The sequence below is a fragment of the Clinocottus analis genome, unplaced genomic scaffold (genome assembly GCF_023055335.1).
Source record: "Clinocottus analis isolate CAN_PGR_092001 unplaced genomic scaffold, fCliAna1.0.p SCAF_1, whole genome shotgun sequence".
NCBI lineage: Eukaryota > Metazoa > Chordata > Actinopteri > Perciformes > Cottidae > Clinocottus > Clinocottus analis.
In genome coordinates, this window is record NW_027175820.1 from 3,146,394 (window position 1) to 3,165,375 (window position 18,982).

Consider the following 18,982-nt stretch of genomic DNA (forward strand, 5'->3'; position numbering starts at 1 on the left):
TTACCTGCTGCAACGTTAATGTTATATGTATTATTATAAATAGAGGCGGACAGCCATTCACTCTAATATTACTTTGTACAATTTAAAGATTGTGTTTTCCCTGCAGTGTGGCATTGCTATTTTTATTCAACAGATTGGAGTAGTCTACTTCTTCCATTGCTGAGGAATACTATCAAATAATCCATTGATATTCCATGCATGCTAAACGTACTTTAAAATAACATTGTTCTGCAATGCAATAAACTGTATGAGCAGCTGCACACATGCAAGATTGACCACGAGGGGGCACCAGAAGTCTGCTGGATTATTTTTCTGTGGTTTTCTTAATACGCATTTTATATATATTTTCAATCTCTCAACTTCTTTTATTTTTTTTATATATAACAATAAAATAAATTAAGAGATTAAGATAACTCCACCCCCTTTCCCCCCTCCCTCATACTGGTCACACTGTTAATGTCAAATGCTAAGAACAAAACACCTCAAGACACAGAATCAGTTGCTGCATAACAAGCCACAACAGAAAGGGTAAACTATTTTTATTGACTCTTTGAATTCAGCTATTTACAAGTTCTCACTGTGGGCAACATTTTACACCGTTACAGTTTTAAGAAAAAAAGACCAAATATACAGGGATCTGGACAGAAGGGCCAGTCCGAGAGGATGCTCACTTGTACATCACATCAGTTTGGCAGACAGATACGTAGCATGTGTGTGTGAATATTGAGGGCTGTGTTGTCTTTTATTTACCCTCGGCATCAGCTTGAAGGAGAGTTATTTTCATTAAACCGGCCTCAGAAACCCTGTCTCAGGTGTGTTATGGCACAATCAATCAATGACTTTTAGCGGCGTTTTTGCATGATTTCATTTATTTACCACAAATCACATACAATATACTTCACATTACTGCTAACATTACCCAAACCATTGTGGCAAAATGTGGAGAAAAAAACACTAGCGTTGCCTTGAAGCTAGAGGCCTCAATATATGAAGATTAAGCACTTTTAACACATGACCCTGCACCGTATTTTATTTGGGAAATAAACTATGTAATGGGATTCAGAATATCAATGACTATGCCAATGTTAACCTATTATAGCAGCTTACATCGAACAGCATATTAAAGCCTATATTTTACTGTACATCACTGCAGGACTACCAAAAATTCCTAAAGTGAGAGCTTCTTTCAAAGCTTCGAAGGACCAGGGCATTGGGCAGGTCTTCAAATTGACCACGGTGCAGCCCAGGAGGGGCAACACATGACTCAGGGTGCCAAGAGCTGGACAGGAGAGTCACTGCTTAGAAGAAACAGTTGTTGTTTTTTTAAGAGGACCGACATTTCTACTTGAGCGTTCAGCCACTTGAGAATGTATAAAATTAGGTCTGGTAACTAGTTTGCATCATAATTAAAAGGGATGAAAAGCAGAAGCGGCGATTCTTATGTCTTGAGACACAGCTTGCGAGGGGAGTCTCGGATTATGGGCTTAGTTTTCACTTTTTGGTAATTGACTTGAATAGGTCAACTTTGGTGATGCCAGTTAAAGTTTGACACGTTGGTGAAATACATCAGCAAACTGTTTTGTGTCAGTGCTGTGGACGCGGGTTAAACTTCATTCTGTTGGGTGAGGTCTTCTGACACGCTGTTGAACTCGGTGGCCTTCGTGCCCCTCCCCAGATACTGCTTCAGCAACTCGCTGAAACGTTTTTGGTTGTTCCACTTGCGGGCTGACTTCCGAATCCCGATGAAGCCCCCGTACCTCTTCTGGTACGATCTCGCCGGAGACATCAGCTTCCTGTAGCTGTGCCTCCCCTTGAGGAAGCCGCCGAACCTCTTGAAGACGCTCAGCCCCGCGTCCCCCGGTCCTCTCGCTGCCATGTCAGCAGCACCTTCTTCCTGCCCCGCCTCCTCCTCATACTCATCCTCAAGAGACAGGGCGCTCTGGGCATTGTAGGCGGTGTTCGGCTGGCCGCCCCTGCTGTCCAGATCCCTCTCTTTCACTCCGAGTGCCAGGGTCATGGGATCATACCTCTGCAGCGCAAAAGGCAGCAACAGACCCCCCTCCATCGGCTCCTCCTCTTCTTCGGGAAACAGGGCCTCCGCCTCCTCCTGAGATCTTTTCTGGATGGTACCAGTAAGGGAGAAAATTGGCGATGACAGCACCTTGCGACAGAAGTCCCAGGTGAAGGCCGGGGAGACGACGGCTTCGCACTCACTGAGACACACCTAGCAGAGACAAAGACAAGACATGGTCTCCATTTTCTGTGTCAAGCCATCTCATTCGTAGCATGAAATAGACAGACTTCACTGTGGACAGTGTTAGCTGTGGAACGACTTGCTGGTCGGTCCACTGCATAGATTACAATACCATCAGATTGCCATGCCATTTTATAAACACGTTTCCTGTGTTCCCCTCAGGAAATTAGCATACGTGAGCACGCTCATGAGCCGAAATTAAGATGGGGAACATTAGCATGTGGAACATGCTAATGACGTTTAGCTCAGTGACGTTTAGCTCAGTTTAGCTCAGTTGTTGGCGTGGATCGAATCATGGACTTACTTGATTTAAATGTTACCTTATGTATGAAACAGTATACAAATAAAGATGCAGCTGTATTCTTCACGAATGCACCTGATTTACTGGGGTTGTTTGAGTGGAATAGAAAATCCAATATGACACACAGAGAATTGATTAGATTTCTAGCTCATTTATCACCTTTATTTTCCACTTGTGTGTGTGTGTGTGTGTGTGTATATGTGTGTGCGTGTGTGTTATTATTTATCCGTCCAAATAAGATTGATATAGCATTAAATACCTTTGCTTTGAAAATTCTATTGCTTTAAACCTCATCTACTGCTTCTATGAAGCTGACTAATCATGGAGGTCTGGGTCCTGGTTGCTTATTGATTTACAAATAAAATGCCTTTCAGCCAAGGAAGGAGGGATGGAGATAAAGGAGAGGAGAACAAGCGGAAGAAGACCGGGATTCTGAAAGGAGAGCAGTACGTCAGTAGCTGGCAGGTGGCAAGTTACATCTGTCTTTAAAGATCTTGTGTCTTATGAACCAATACATGTCCAACTCAAAAAGGATCACTTGAGCTGATTTTATTATGACCGAGATCTAAGTGCAACTTTGACGGTTCTTCTGCCAAAACGTCTGAAATGCAGACATGTCGTTATTCCAACAACAACAAAAAACACCAGGCAGAAGCGTTGAGAGGAGACACACATCTATCCCCAGGAATCAATTAGCCACAACAAATTAAAAGTCAAACGGCAAAAGGGTAATGCGTTGAGTCAGAACGGGAGGAAGGTGGGGTGAGTGTGTGTGTGTGTGTGTGTGTGTGTGTATGTGGGACACACACCCTGCAACCAAATTAGATTACACTATAACAATTTTTTCAGGCTGGGTTTGTTTTCCACCTATTTATATGGACTTCCCCCTCTATCTTAAACTTTGAGCTCCAATCTTTTGTGTGTGTGCGTGTGTGTGTGTGTGTGTGTGTGTGTGTGTGTGTGTGTGTGGACTCCTCACCATAGTGTTGAAACTGAGCGGTTTGAGCAGGATGTTGCTGCAGGACACGCAGTCCACCTGGCAGTCACTCTGTCCAGGATCACACAGACAGAGCAGCAGCAGAGCCACCACAGTCTTCATGGTCCCGCCGACTACTGCACAACACAAGAGAGAGCAAATGAGCAAGTTTGATCAAGTCAAGGTAGAATTACATGGCACTGATGGAAAGTAAATGAAAAGTTCTTCATAAATGTACAAAAAAGAAAAAAAATCGCATTCAAAAGTACACCAAAGCAACAGAGAAATAACAGCTGTTTATCTTGGTACGGTATTGATTGCGGAGTCACATTAGCATTAGCCGAGGATGCGTTTTAGAGCTAGCTAAGCACCGATACTGGAAGCGGGACAAAAGCTTCAATAAAAAGAAGAAAATACACTTCTGAAAGCTCTTAAATTGTTTAATTTACATGTAGTATCTTCTTAGCAAGCAGGCTAGCCGCCTGGGGGGTGACAACGACGACGACAAATATGCTCCGCTAGCTCCAGTCCCGCCTGTCATTACGTCTTACCCATATGCAACAGATACAAAAGATATGTTTTTCTGATTGGCTATCTGTGTAGTCCATTTCTTTTTTTTTGATTGGCTGATGAGTGGCACCTTACGGCAGACCTCCAGGGGATTCGGGGGAGACGCGCTTGATTCCTCCGTGGTGAGGGCAGTGCAACCAGGTCATGTTTGCACGCTGCGGCACATTAAATAGCCTAGAGTTTTTTTCAGCGTGAGAAATACGATGTGTGGCGGGAGGGCGTGACTTAAGACCTTACTTACGCTCGATGCGTAACACTTAAGAGCCCTGTACCAAACTTTTCCTCAAACTCTAGGCGAGCATATTTCCCAAAATGGTGGAGGATTTCTATTGTGTTGCCTCTGACACTGCAGTGGGAAGAGAAGGGGAATATGTAGGACGAGAGAGTGATGCAGGAAAGGAGACAAAAGGGACAGAACATGAACACGGCAGACTGTGGAGAATATAAATAAAAAAAAGAGCTTTATTCTTGGAACAGCCCAGTCTGGTGAGTCTGACGTCAGAAACAAAAACCAGAGTTTTCATCTCATTAAACAAACTCATTAACTCCTTTAATTGATGACTCAATTAATGCCGCTGGCAACAAACTGAGTCACTGTTTGTTGCTGACAAACAAGCACAATTTAACTTACTTGCACAACACAGAAAGACACACAAACATACACAGCACACAAACATGCATTCTCACACAGGCCTAATGTGTGTATGTCCACTACAGTACATTGGTAGGCACATTCAAATACACACACACACACACACACACACACACACACACACACACACACACACACACACACACACACACACACACACACACACACACACTCCACTGCCATTTAGCAGTACGTTGTCATTATCTAATAAACTGACGTGGCTGAAAGTAAAACTAATTTGTCTTCAATCAATCGCTACTTCATAATGACTTCGACATTTTGAATTTATTCAGAGTAATTAAAAACTGATAAAAGTGTACTTCCACTACAGTTCACTCCAATCTCTTGCTACCTATAAAACGACAGCGCTGCCAAATGAATCCAAATTAATCAGCGTTCTGGTGTGCAAACAATATAAAGTGTATGTTGAGTCCGATAGGTAGGAGGGCGGGTTTGACAGCGAAGGACAAAAGAGCAGCGCAGTCATTTTATGCGGGAATACCGGAGGAGAGGTAAGGGCGGCACGAGATTGGCAGATGGCAGTGGGTTCAGACAAACAGCTTGGGAATGTTCATTTGTCCAAAATGCATCTCATTCTCCAACCTCCTGTCCCTGACTTTGTTGCGGACAGCTTCCAAAAATCAGCTTCCATCATTGAGAATAATGTATGGAAGAGACTTCTCATCCTCTCATCTCTGTTATCTGAGGTGTGGACCGAGGGTGCACACACATACACAGACTGTAGCCTGAATACAAGTGGAATACACGCTTACCTTCATATTATCAAACTATAACGTCACATGTAGTCTCACAAAACAAAGAGTCTACGGTCGTGCTGGCAGCATATTTAGCGGGTTACTGGAGTCAAATTCCATGTAGGATTCTGATTCTGACCAAAGCAGTAAACAAAAAAGCAATATGATTTAAAGTTAACGCTAAGTGAAACATAGATGTCTATTTGCTCCCTGAAAGGGTTCCTGCAAGGCCGGACAATTGTCCAGCCCTGTAAGGAAAGTTTCTTTTCCCCCTGATAATCTTAACTTTGTGAAACATGAATAAACATGAATCACATAACGTGATTTGACAGCTGTCGTTGGAGGTTTATGTAGAAGTCTGAATCCAACTTGAGGGCGGCTGCAGGAAACAGTTAAGCATTGTGGCCAAGTTGAGTACTGGCTGTTCTCAACCCAATTTCTTTCCCACAGAAAATGATTCATTTCACATTTCCTAACAACTACACAACAACACAAAATGCAAACAGCCGGGCGGCACTCAGTCAGCATATTATAGACACACACGCGCTCCCGATTTTTGTCCTCATCTTTTTTTCCTGTCAAGTTTTTTTTTTGTCTAGTGGGCAGCTGTGGCTCAGGGCGTGGCTATGTGAGCAGGGTCGTCCTTGGATCAGAAGGTCGGCGGTTCGATTCCCGACTCCGCTAGCCCATGTCAATGTGTCCTTGAGCAAGACACTTAAACTCTAAATTGCTCCCGTAGCTGCACCCTACAGTGTATGAATAGTTGATAATACTGATGTGGCACCTTGCATGGTACCGCCTCTCATCAGTGTGTGAATGATGTTGTGTAGTGTTAAAGTGCTTTGAGTGACTAGAAAAGCGCTGTAAAGGTCCATTACCATTGTCTGTAAAGCATTTTTCTTGATGAGACTTTGACATGGATGTAGTTATGTGCTCCTTCCACAATGTGTAAATTGGATTGACGACACGTCTCCCATTGAGCACACTTGTGTCCGATCCCCTGATTAACGCCTGTCCCTCAATACCCAGAAGAAGTGCCGAATCATTTCATTGTTCTTTTTTTTTGTTGCATCGTGACTACGATTATCCTTTACGCTTGTGGTCAGCACCTCTCCAGCATCCGCCTCTCTCTCATCCTTTTACTGACGTCTGCCAGGTTCTCTCTCTCTCTCTTGAGCCCTAAAAAACCCAATTACTCCGCTTTTAATTAACTGATTAACCACTAAATAAACCAGTTAATTAAGTCATTACTGTATGGTGCGGCTCCGAGGCGCCGCTGATGGAGGTTTGCATTCCGGTAGATGATATAATGTATAATTCAGATGAAAGGAACCCCTGTCCATTGAATATCTCTCAGTAGTATCTCACATCCAGGCTCAACCTGTTACTTGCTGATGCCCTTTGAGCTGTTTTCCTCCCTGACTAAGTCAAGTCAACTAAGTTGCAATTCAAGGCGACAAAAGAAGCAGACGTGGTACTTTGTAGAACTTAGCTTATTCAGACAAATATGAATTAAATGATATGTGTAGCTGTATGTGAAGTCAATGAGCGTTTCCGGGTTAAATGGAAAAAAGTACCCACAGTGAGACCTTGTTGATTAAAAAGTGTCCTCAACCATGACTATGTACTGGTAAAATTACAGAAACATTCAAATGTAGGTTCAAGTCTGATTTGTGGTCTTGTCGACTTTGACAACTCACTACCGTCTGTGTTATCAACCATATCCACCATTATTTCTCTCCATTATTGCCATTTTCTCATCAAGAACAGGAAGTAGAAAATAAATTACTCTCAGGCTGAAGAGCGACTTAAAGCCGGATTATGCACGCGTGGTTGAACGAGGAGCAGCGTGCACTTGACTTGCAGCTCTTCTTTATTTTCAAAAGACGGACTGCAGATTTTGACTTTACTTAAATGTAATAATCGCAAAGTATTCACGTCAGTATGCCTACGAAATGTCTTTCTCTCACTGTTTCAGAGAAAGCTCCTGGATGGATGTACTCAGCAGTATGTGAGCTGGTAGTTCTGCCAGCTGAACCAAAAAACAGTGTTGGACGAAGACTAGCTACTGGGGGGTCGTAGCTGGTCATGAGTAGTGAGTAAGGTCAGCACGCAGTCAATGGCGGTATAATATATCTGAGTCTGCACAAACACAAGAGGTCCTTGTACGTGAAGCCATGACTGGTCCCCCAACATATTACACAGTTTGCTGCAGCAGACTGTGAGATAAGCAGTGGACAGAACCAGAAGCGTACACTCATGGACTAGCACATGCACGCACACACACACACACACACACACACACACACACACACACACACACACACACAATCACACACGCAACCGATCGCATGATCCTCCTGGCGGAGATAACAATTAAAGTGTATTTGCAATGTTGGCTTTGTTGGTTGATGAGTCAGTTTGACAGGTAATTAAATGTTACTTAGTCTTCTGCCTGGAGCCAGATGGCCGACTATACTTTAACTGTCAGAAAAATCACTTTGATTGACAGCTTGTCTCAGGCCCACTCAAGATACATTGTGCTCTTTGTTTTACTATTGATAGCTATCTGGCAAAATGGCAGGGTGGTCATTGATGTGACACATTTAAGTAGCCATCTTACCAATCAAGTAGATTAAACATACCTAATCTGTATATTAATCATCTCCGTCATGGCGCACATACACTCTCATCTAACTTTGAGCTTTTTTGTTTCTATAAGTCTCGATCTCGCCCACTCGGCTCCTGCCTCACACATAAATGAAGAGACAAAAACTACTAATATATATATATATATATATATATATATATATATATATATATATATATATATATATATATATATATATATATATATATAAAGTTCATGAGGCACTTCACCATTCTACACTATTCGGATCACAAAATCTGAATGTTGCGCATTGCTAAATTCCAGCATGAAAAACAAGAAGTCGTTTTACACTATTTCATTTGTTTTTTGACACAAACTTCTTTTTTTCATCAAGATGATCAGTATTTTGTCCAGATTTATTGTAATAAAGCCTATAAAGTTGCCCGGGCAGTACTGCACTTTCCTGCTCAACATTCTTTCTTGCGATCCTGATCCCTGTCGGAGGTCACGTCAGCTCACATGTAACTGCAGAGTGGGCGTTTTTTGACAAATCTCCAGCTAGAAGAAACCTTTAGAAGGAAACCTTTCACAAGATGCTCCCCCGTCAGGTCGGGTGCGACGTGGCAGTAGATTACATGCCGAAGCCATTACAGGCAGACACGCAAAGCTGAATCCATTTCCCGTTCTCAATGCACCTAATCATTAAGTCGATTTATGGTTGTGAGGTGTGCTCACACACACACACACACACACACACAAACAATCACATTCAAACACATTTAATATGGATTTTTGTTGTGTTTATGCTTTGAAATGAGGTGATGCCCTTTAATTGTAATTTTGCTTTTCCATCCCACCTGAACAAATGTGACATTTATTTGTTTGCCCTCTGCACTCACCTTATGTAGTCAGCCGAATGGGAAAAACAGGAATGTCAATCAAACTTTTGTGTTATTTCAAGATGGCTACCCCCCACTTCCAGAGTTAAACCAGATACAATCTGTATGGCTCCTTTATGATTCCCTGAATCAATCGTATTACTTTTTACAATGTATTTTCTTCAGGCATAACTGTCTGTGTTGGTGGCTTTGCAGCCATTTTAAGGGTTGCTTGGCGGTTAGTTGATACCTCCTGAAGTTCTTTTCACCAAGCAGGAGACATTGTAGCTGTCAGAAATTCCAGCTATCTCTTATTTTAAATTAGAACTGATATAATCTCCAACTTTTTTATTTTTAACTTGGTTGCTCATGTGATCTTATCAGCCACTTGCCGACTCGTCGCCTATACAGTATGTCTTGCATAGTTAGGTTACAAACATTGACTCTTCTGGGTTTAAAATGTCCCAATAAAAGAGAAATCCTTCCTTCAATGTCTTTTGAAGGCCGCCTATGGGGAAAGTGCCTTTTTAGGCTGCAAGGGATTTTTATTGTCACAGTGTAGCGGTGCGGCAATTGCAAGCAAACATATCTGAAGTTCCTAAAAAGTGCAGCGTGAAGGATTTTGCAGGCTCTAGCGATGAGGTTGCAGACTGCAACCAGGAACATCTCCTGTGTACCAAGCGTGCAGGATAACTTCAGTTGCCGACTCAAAAATGTGAAAACTCTGTGAAGAGGACCTGTTCCCTATAGAAACAGCAGATTCAAAGCTAACTAACGCACGTTAAACGCTTAAGGCTAAACACTAAAGACGAACACTAAAGAGAACATACTGATTAACATTACGTTAAAGCCACTAGATCTCCCCAAATGCTGCACCTTCTTCCTTTAATATATCCTTGCGTTGATTACAAAGTGTAAGGATGTTTGAGTTAACTGACAGTTAGCTTAACTTTCCGTTTGGCCTCCAAATTCATGTTTTGAAAATGTTAAAAACCTGAAGAAAGGTCAGGGCCTTTGCACTTTGATATTTGTCCTGTGCCGAAGAACATTCACGTAACCAGCAACAGCAACAGAAAAGGTACATCACAGTAGAAAGGAGTGCAACTGCGTCTGACAAGAGTCGGTTTTCCATTGATGTACAAACAGGAAGGGAGAATGAGGAGCATGCTGAGGGCAGCCAGGATGAAATCCTCCCAGCACAAAAGGACCCCGCCGTGTTTGCAACATTGCATCCTTTGATTAACTTCACACTCCGTATTCACACAGCCAGATACGCGCACGAGCTGTACACCCCCGAATAATGACCTGGGATCCTGCTTCCCTTGAACCACCTCCATTTTCCCCCATCTAGTCTTGAGAGAGAACGATGTCACAAGGTTTATTTAAGTGCGCCGTGCTGAGATGAGACACGGGGCTGTGGAAAAGGGGGATTGGATTCAGTAAAGTGCTCTTCATGATTAATGCAGTCAACGTGTTTTTGGGGTAGGCTTAAGGTTAATTAACGCCACGTCCTCTATGGATTTCTCTTTATTCTGTTTTTTTAAGTGAACTTTCTTATTTCTCTCTGCTCATGCGGTGCACCTCCCTTTCTGACTACCGGCTCTTTATCAATTTGTTCGGTTAGTTTATGCCAGAACACAATACAAAGCTAATTCAGAAAAGAAATACATTTCACAGCTTTGATTGTCTGCCCTCAGGTATGGGAACGCAGCCTCTAGTTCCCCCCGAATCAGTTAAGAAGATTGTTCTTTCAGCCAGAGCACCACAGTATCTGTAGATCTGCATCAGGCTCTTTCTGATACGCAGCAGTAAGCTTTTCTTGCTCCCATAATTAGAACCAGTTACGGGCACTTTCAACTCTGTTATCATCAGTGGTTGTTGAAAGAGCTTTTTAATGTATAAACTTAACTAAAGTTTAAGTTTCCATCAAGGTCAAATAAAAATATTGAGCCCCAGGCTGAACAAAAAAATAATGTTGATTATTCAACGGCAAAAAAAAGAAAAAAAAAGGTAACATTCAATCTTGACGTTGATTAACTTCATAATCGGTTCTTGACAGCTTAAAGAAACACTTAATGATAATGAGTTTCACACATAAATGCTGGAAGGCATACGAGTAATAATTTGGTACCACTACAGAAATAGAAATGCTGCCATTATCACTAAAAATTATAATACTAATGATGATGAAATAATGAGTTTTTATCATAAAATCATTCCATAAACTTCAAACCAAATCACTAAGTAGAAGCATTGTATACCGTTTATCTAAAAGTGTCATAATAATGTGATTCAATATATTTTTCTGATGGATTTAGACTCATAAACGGTAACGGGCGTCAGGCACTGATATGAACCAGATGTTTTGTATGGGATCAATAAAAATCCATTTACATTGCTGTCTGTACCCTCCATGTACTCAGCGTCCTGAGAATTCCCATATTTATTGTCGGTGGAACTCTAGATTTACTAGTAGCTTCCATTTTACGTAGCGACATTAACATTTTTAATAAAAGAGGAATCAGTCTATAGGTACCAATTTCAGAATTTTAAAGTTAATTTCATACTTTATCAGCACGTATTGCCTTCAAAAAACGAAGTATATTGAACTATTGATTCAGTTCAGGCGAATGTCTTTGAAAACCTGAAAATAACCTTCTAATGAAGTGAGCCCGGCCCTGACTAATCAAGGTGCACTCACCCAGATTACTTACCATTACTCTACGTCTCAAGCCACAGCGTGAACAAAATCACACAGCAGCTTTCTGCAAGACTCTCCTTTCATTCATGAAAGCCAGCAGAGCGATGCAGTAAATCAAGCCTGAACGATTAATGACTAATGGCGACCTACTATTTATGCCCTTTCCCTCTTGACGAATCTAAATGCATGAGCAGTCCTCCCCGTGCATGTCCGTCCCCAATGGTTTAATGCTTTTAACCAACTCAAACATGTAGTAGTAACCTCCAGAAGGCTCGGTACTGTCCGTCAAAAAGAGATAGAGCCTCAATTCTTTGATCACCGGCATCGCAGGCGTTCAGCCTCAAGGAACCTAGGGGGTCAGGAGGTCACAGAAGCGCGACAATGGCTGCAACCATTACCCTGGGACCCTACAGCAGGCATTGATTATCGATAAAGTGATGGAATTAAAGACTGATTTGGACAAAACGTGTCATTGTCTTCCATTGAGTCCAATTGTTTCAGTTGAATTTAGATTTAATTGAAAATAAATTCATATTTGGATTATAGACACTTATTGGTCTCTCTAAATCAGACTTTAACATGACATAACCGTAGAAGCAACTGATGGATAAAAAAGATCTGTCCTTTCTCCAATAAAGCTTTAAGTACAGAAAAAAAAGATCCTGCTTTTCAATCTGTCAACCAATGTGACAAAAGGTCTTCCCTTTTTACGACAAACCTGCAAAGCGCAAAAAGGTTCTGCATCAAAGGTCAAAGGTCAAGCCAATTCTTTTTTTTTTCTCTCTCTCTGTCTCCCTCCTCCACAGTGTCCCCTTACCTGTGTTGGGGTGAGGTTGTGGGTGCCTGTAGGGGTCCCTCGGGTTCAGGTTGAGGTTCGTCAGCGTATACGTTCCCTCCTCTCGGTCTCAGCGTGGTTTTTCTGGTTACGTGGAGGCTGGAGGCAGCTGCTCTTATAGGGACCCACCCCTCCCCTTCAACCTCCTCCTAGAATTCTCGCTCGCTTTCAAAACTCCCCCTTTCATCACGGAAAGAGAGAGAGGGATGATATGCAGAGGGGCAAGGAGGGAGGAGAAATTAGGTGGGGGGGAAGGGAAGAGCACGGATGGAGCGTGAGGTAGGGAGAGAGAAGAGGAGAGACATATAGGAGTTGGGGTGGGAATAAAAGTAAGTGGCGAGAGGAAGTAGGTGAAAAAGAGGGGGGCAAGAGAAAATATGGCAGGAGAAAAAAGTAGAAGGGGACGAAAGGATTAAATGAGAGGGAGATGGACGAGGGAGAGAAAAGGAATGGTGATGGAGAGGTGGAGAAATGAAAATGGGAGAAAAAAGGAGAAGGGAAGATTATGGAGAAACAGAAGACATGTAGGAAGGCATCTGTCAATCCTTAATTGTGGGTGGGAGGTAATGCTTTGCTGCAAGATATATAAATGTACAACTGTTGAGACGTTAATTTCAAAAGTTTACCTGCTTTACTGAAAAGTCCAATTAAAGCGTTGAACTCTGCTCATATGTCATTCTGTGCAGCAGTGCAGCTCAAACATACAACTAAAGTAGCAATAGGTTTTTGAGGTTTGCACAAACCTTTCAGGAAATTCTATTGCATTTATCTGCATTCATGATTTATTTTTATCACAGTTAATCTATAGCTATAGCTGATGTGAACAATATTCATGGCAAATACTGTAGCGAGACATTTGTTGTATTCTCTCATTGTACTGGCAGTAACATATTCATAGTGTGTGTGGGAGTCTGAACATTTTAACTGGTTTACACTCTGAAGTCATAACAGCAAACAACTATTTTGCGATGTACGGACACATTGGGAGTAATGTCCACCTGAGCAGAGGATGACGTCGCTCCGCCTCTCTGTGTGTTGTAATCCAAGCTTTGCTGTGCTGTGTTTACATCGGCGGGCATAGTGTGTGCCTTTTAGTGCATATTAGTGCATGTGAGAGTGCCCCACTGTTGGCTCTGTCAGCTCTGTTGCCACTGTTTCCCGCGTTTGCTGCTAGCCGTCGGCTCAGCTATCAACAAATTGAGAGAGGCGCGGAGGGAATCCCTCGTTGATAGATATGTTAAGAATTTCAGATTGAGGACTTCAGATTTAAATTGGCAGAAGTCACTACTGTAAAAATTGGGTTGTAAGCCGCTACTACCTTCGGTGATTGTCCCCGTTGTAGCCAGCTAGCACTGCTGCTATCTTCCCGCTGCTGCTGCCCGCATCCCCACTGCCCGAGTCGAGCTTCAAATTGGGGCTTGTCCGGCTACCTTCAGTGGTTGTCGGCGAGCTAGCAGCAGCGCTAGCTGGCTACAGCGAGGAGCCAGCGGGAGGCTGGCAGCAACGCTAGCTGGCTACAATGGGGAGCTAGTAGTAACAACCACCGAAAGTAGCAGCTTATAACCCGATTTTTACAGTAAGTCTTAGTTTGTATTCATCTGTTCCTTAAGTATTATTCCCTCTACCTTTAGACTGTATTCAGACTGCATAGTTACGACCTTGTAAAAAAAAATTGTATTCATGTGCAGCGTTCTTTTGAGGAGGGGTTGGAGGACGTGTGGCTGTCACTCCTCCGCCATGTTGTGGGAGTGACAGTCACATGTCCTCCAACCTCTCTTCAGGCAGAAGAGAGGCAGGACTGTATTACTGTCAATTATGCTCACAAACAAAAAAATCTGCGCTGGAAATAAAAGAATCACTTGCCGAGTCTCTTATTAAGCATCTGTCCAGCCCTCATTTTCAGGAGGATGTGCTCTGTTTCTCTTTCATTAGGGTTATTCTACTCTGGCCATGCATTACAATGCAGGATGTAACCATATAAAAGTGGTCATTCCTCAAGAGGATGCATGGCAACCTGGTGGGTTAGTTTACTATTTCTGGAGCATTTCCTGTCTCAGCTTGTGTGCATCATGTGTGGTTTCCTTAAGTCAACAGAGGTTTTTGTAAAAAGAGAAAACTCCAGGAGGCTCTGCCTCTTCAGTCTACAAACACACACACAACAAACAAGCACTGATTTTCTGACAGACAGGCCAGTGGACATTTATTATTCTAAAAGACTAAGTTTGACATTTTGGACAGTGTAATCATTCTTTTTTATTCCCTCGAGTTCGATGGAAAGATTAATACGACTCTTGTGTTTGTCAGTTAAATTTAAAGCTGGAGCCAGGACAGGGTTAGCTTAGCTTAGCACGAGAACCGCCCAGTGGCAGAGAGGTGATGGTGAATTTCAGAAGAGACTGCATGGGGTTAGCAGCGGATGATCCTGAGATGCAGCCGGCAGTGAATGTCACGTCACATAAGGAAAAGTACCTTGAAAAATATAAAACCACAGAGGCTGGAAGCGAGTTGGTAAGTCAGCGGTCTGGCACAGACAGGAGGGGCTGGAAACACAATAAACACTACACATCTGCAGGTGCACGGCCACAGATTAAACAAATCCGATACACCACATTAATGAATGAACTTTCCAGTTGATTTGCAGATTTTGTGTAGTTTTATCTTTGCAAGTGAGTTTAACATAGCATGCTGTTCGCCGGGGTAACAGTTAATAGGGATCTCCACTCAATACACTACTACAATACACGTTGGGTACACAAGGCATCACTATTAAACATGACAGACAGCAACCACTTCCAGTTCATTAAAATTGAGAGCGTCTTCTAAATGATGAGTCACTGCTTAGCCTCATCTCTGTGACGGGTCATCAAAAAGGTTTCCTGACAGCCAACAAACCGGCTAACTGTTGCCCGGACGGACCGGTCGTTGCGGCAGTAAAGACAGTCCTCTGGAGTTCAATAGGCTATTATTGTGTTTGTCTCTTCTAGTCAGCGGCTCATTAGTAGATAGGCATCACAGAAGAGACAGCCGCTTGGTCAAGTAATCCAAAAAAGTCTGTCACAGGATCGAGACGTCACAGGTTCAAAGCCTACTTGTCTCACGTTTCCGTCCATCCTCACCATTCATGGACATGGCTTCAGATTGGTATTCAAAAATGGGCTGTAAATAATTATTTGACTAGACTTACACCAAATATGGACCGAACTCACACAACCAATCAAATTAACAGAGAGCGGAGAAACAGCGATCAGGTGCGTATCTCCCTCAGCCCAAAGTTGCACTCTCCTCCATCTTCAGAGAGCAGACACGAGGAAATAAACCTCTGCGGCATCAGACAATCACCCGCACGGTAATGATAGTCTGCAACGCTGAATTATTTGCCTCGCCTCATCGAGTGCCCACCCCTGATTACACATTCTGGTGTTTTGGCAATCCGAAAAAAAAAGACACAAAGCGCTAAATGAGCAATTAGGTTGCATTGTGGAGCCGACTGCAGCTAGTTGGTGCGCTAATTGAGCCAAGCAGCACTGCGGAGAAATGTTGGCTTTCCACGCAGGACCATCTGCAAGCAGCGTGCCATAATGAAGACATTTCAAGGAGCGTAGAGTGTGGCGTGTAAAACCCAGAAGTGAGTAACTGAGACGAGGGCTGAGAAATGGTGAGAGACGTCGCTTTGTCTCGTGTCTGACCCATGGAGCAGATTCTCCTCCACCAAATTAATCAATGTCATTAATTAAATACTCGTTAAGACTTTTCCTGTGGGAAATGGCTGATAGCTAAACAGTGAATTAGACAGAACCACGACGGACGCTAAATTTAGCCAGCTTCAAAACAACCAGAAATATATATATATATATATATATACGCACACAAAAAGCACACACACACACCCATGCATAAAATAGGAATTATGGAAACCAATCCCAATTGTTATTTTTTTTGTTAAATACAGAATATTTTACTTTTAGCATTTTACAAATTCCCTCCAATTTCTAGATTTTCAGTGTTGTGTGTGTGTGTGTGTTGTGTGTGTATATATATATATATATATATATATATATATATATATATATATATATATATATATATATATATAGTTATATCATTACGACCATTGGTAATTATATCTAATCTGACGTATTTGTGTCGTTCATCTCCTTCGCTCCCTTTTGCCCTCCCTCTGGTCCAGGCACGGGGAGGACGGAGAGAGGTTGCGGGTTTTTCGGAAAGAGATAACGGGTCTTATCTTCTCCCCACCAGACGCTGAGAGGCCTGATCCGATCGAGACCTGGTTAAAATAATTCATCGACTTCGACAGCCAAGCCTCAATAAGAAGTAGTTCCAGGGGAAAACAAAAGGTGTTGATGGGAGGGGATGGGGGGCGTTGGGTCGTTCTGTTAGATTTCATGTCATCTTGAAGTGCAGTGATGTGGAAGATGTTTTTGGATGAGCTTTTTTTGGGGGGGGGGGGGGGGGGACTGACGTCAAAGGAGATTCTAATTGAGACAACAATGGGCTTAGTGGTTGTTGTTTTTTAAGCAGGCATTAGGTGACAAACTAGTTATGGATTCTCATTCAACACTTCCCGAACAAAATAAAAAAGAGGCAGCGTACAGCCCTGAACAACCTTGAACTTTTCTTCCCCGAGCCATGTCGTGTTCGTTGTTGTTCAGTTGCCGGTGCGGGGGTGTTGCTAGCCACCCGGTCTACGTGTGAAAAACCTCTCGATGGACCAAATGTCACAGATGTGATTCACCTTGCAGGCGTCAAACCTTGTCATTTTCTTACCCACCGAGATGCCCAAAAGGTTATTGCGACTGCCCCCTTCCTTCCTGCCGCAGCTGGCTGCCATTCTTCTCCATATAATTGAGCCGCTGTCTATTAAGGTTAATGGTCATCCTGCTGCCACTAAGGCCGTCGTAGCTGATGATGATGTGTAAGTGTTTGTTTTTCCTTGGTTCGTCCATGCTAAGTGTTGGCCATTTCGTTTTGACGCCAAATTTGTGCGTGTTTTCCCCGCCTGCGTGATCGTCCGCTCCGCCCTTATTGTTTCACTCTTCCTTGTTATCACCCTCCTTTCCCTGTGTATTTGTTCTTTGTGCGACCCTTCTTCAATTCGTGTTCCCTGATCCCCTGTTTGTCTGCGTTTTAGTCCAAGCTTTCTCGGTAAACTTACGCACTGCAGCAGATTTTAGGCTTCAATCGGAGGAGATCATCATACATTTCTGTCTTTAGATGTCCTCCTTTCCTATTCCAATAAACATTTCAGCAACAGAAATTAATTTGTGATCCTCTTCCTTGAAAGGATGACTTTCACCTCATCACTATGGTCTTGCCTGATGCCTTTACGGTGACGACAGTGGGACGCGTCATCGTGTAGACGAGCCTCACTGGTATAGGTGTTGCTCTGTTCGCCATTGAGCTGCTTCATTTAACAGTAGACGTTGAGGCCGGAGCCAATCAGGCTTTGATCCTGCCTTCCTGCTGATTTATCAGCCTCTAAAGGCCACGCCGTGATGGCCACATTAGCTGGAACTCATGAGCAAAAGATTGGATAAACATTTTTCTCCATCACTGTCTTGTGACGGCCCGTTACATCCAAGGAGTTTAACGATGACAGAGAGCTGGTGGGGCGCTGTAAAATTCAATGTAATACTCATTATTCATGGCGAGGAGTCATCAGCTGGTCAATGGCGAGCGCGTCAATGATCTAGCCATCGGTTGCTCAACTGAATGTGCCGGAGAGAGGGAAACAAGATGGAGGAGGAGGATCAGACTGACAAACAGAAAATAATTTCAACACGCTCCTCAATTCCAAGATAAACGGGCAGCAGTGCTGGGATTACTGCGCCATGGACAGATGTGTACCCTCCCAAGCCAACAGAGACTCTTATCTGGATGGGGACTGATCGATGCTAGAGATGAAGGTCTTGTTTCAAGTTGTTGTTGTTTTGCCAGTGGCTAAAACACAATTTCTGCAACAAGGGCCCTCTCTGTCAAAACCCTACATGCAAATACATTTACATGAATTCAGAAATATCTTACTTCTCTTGTAAAAGTACAAAGAAATACACGTTTAAAACTTCATGGACTCCTTCCACTTTCCACATGCCGACTGTGCCCTTATATACTCAGAACATTATCAGACGCAGTGACTTTTACTGTATTATACTGTAAACAAAATACATATATATGTATAGTTCTTGGCTGAGTGCTGTCTCTTCCTTGAGTCTTTACTGGTTGCCTGATAAAGAGTGATGTAGTCAAGACCACCTAAACCGAGACCAAGTTAAGACAAAGACTAAGAGTGTGTCGAGACCAAGACAAGACCAGACCAGTGTGAGTCCTTCACTGCATGACACATTTAGGATCAAATGTGGAACATGCAAACCATACAGACACACATTGATCTGAGAGACGATAAGATTCCTCTTCATTCACCTTTTGCATTG

General features: G+C 42.9%; 1 protein-coding gene across 2 annotated transcripts; it reads right to left on the minus strand.

The window, feature by feature from the left end:
- Positions 1–533: 533 nt before the first annotated feature.
- pnoca (prepronociceptin a) lies at positions 534–12,607 on the minus strand. 2 transcript variants are annotated; one of them, XM_068574967.1, is made up of 3 exons: positions 12,516–12,607; positions 3,535–3,665; positions 534–2,224 (listed from the first exon to the last, which is right to left on the minus strand). In XM_068574967.1, the coding sequence occupies exons 2-3, from the start codon at positions 3,652–3,654 to the stop codon at positions 1,604–1,606; spliced, it is 741 nt and encodes a 246-aa protein (XP_068431068.1). In that variant the 5' UTR covers positions 3,655–3,665; positions 12,516–12,607; the 3' UTR covers positions 534–1,603. The 2 variants fall into 2 exon arrangements, with proteins under 2 accessions (XP_068431068.1, XP_068431058.1); XM_068574957.1 differs by having other exon boundaries at positions 3,535–3,668.
- Between the last annotated feature and the right edge of the window lie 6,375 nt (positions 12,608–18,982).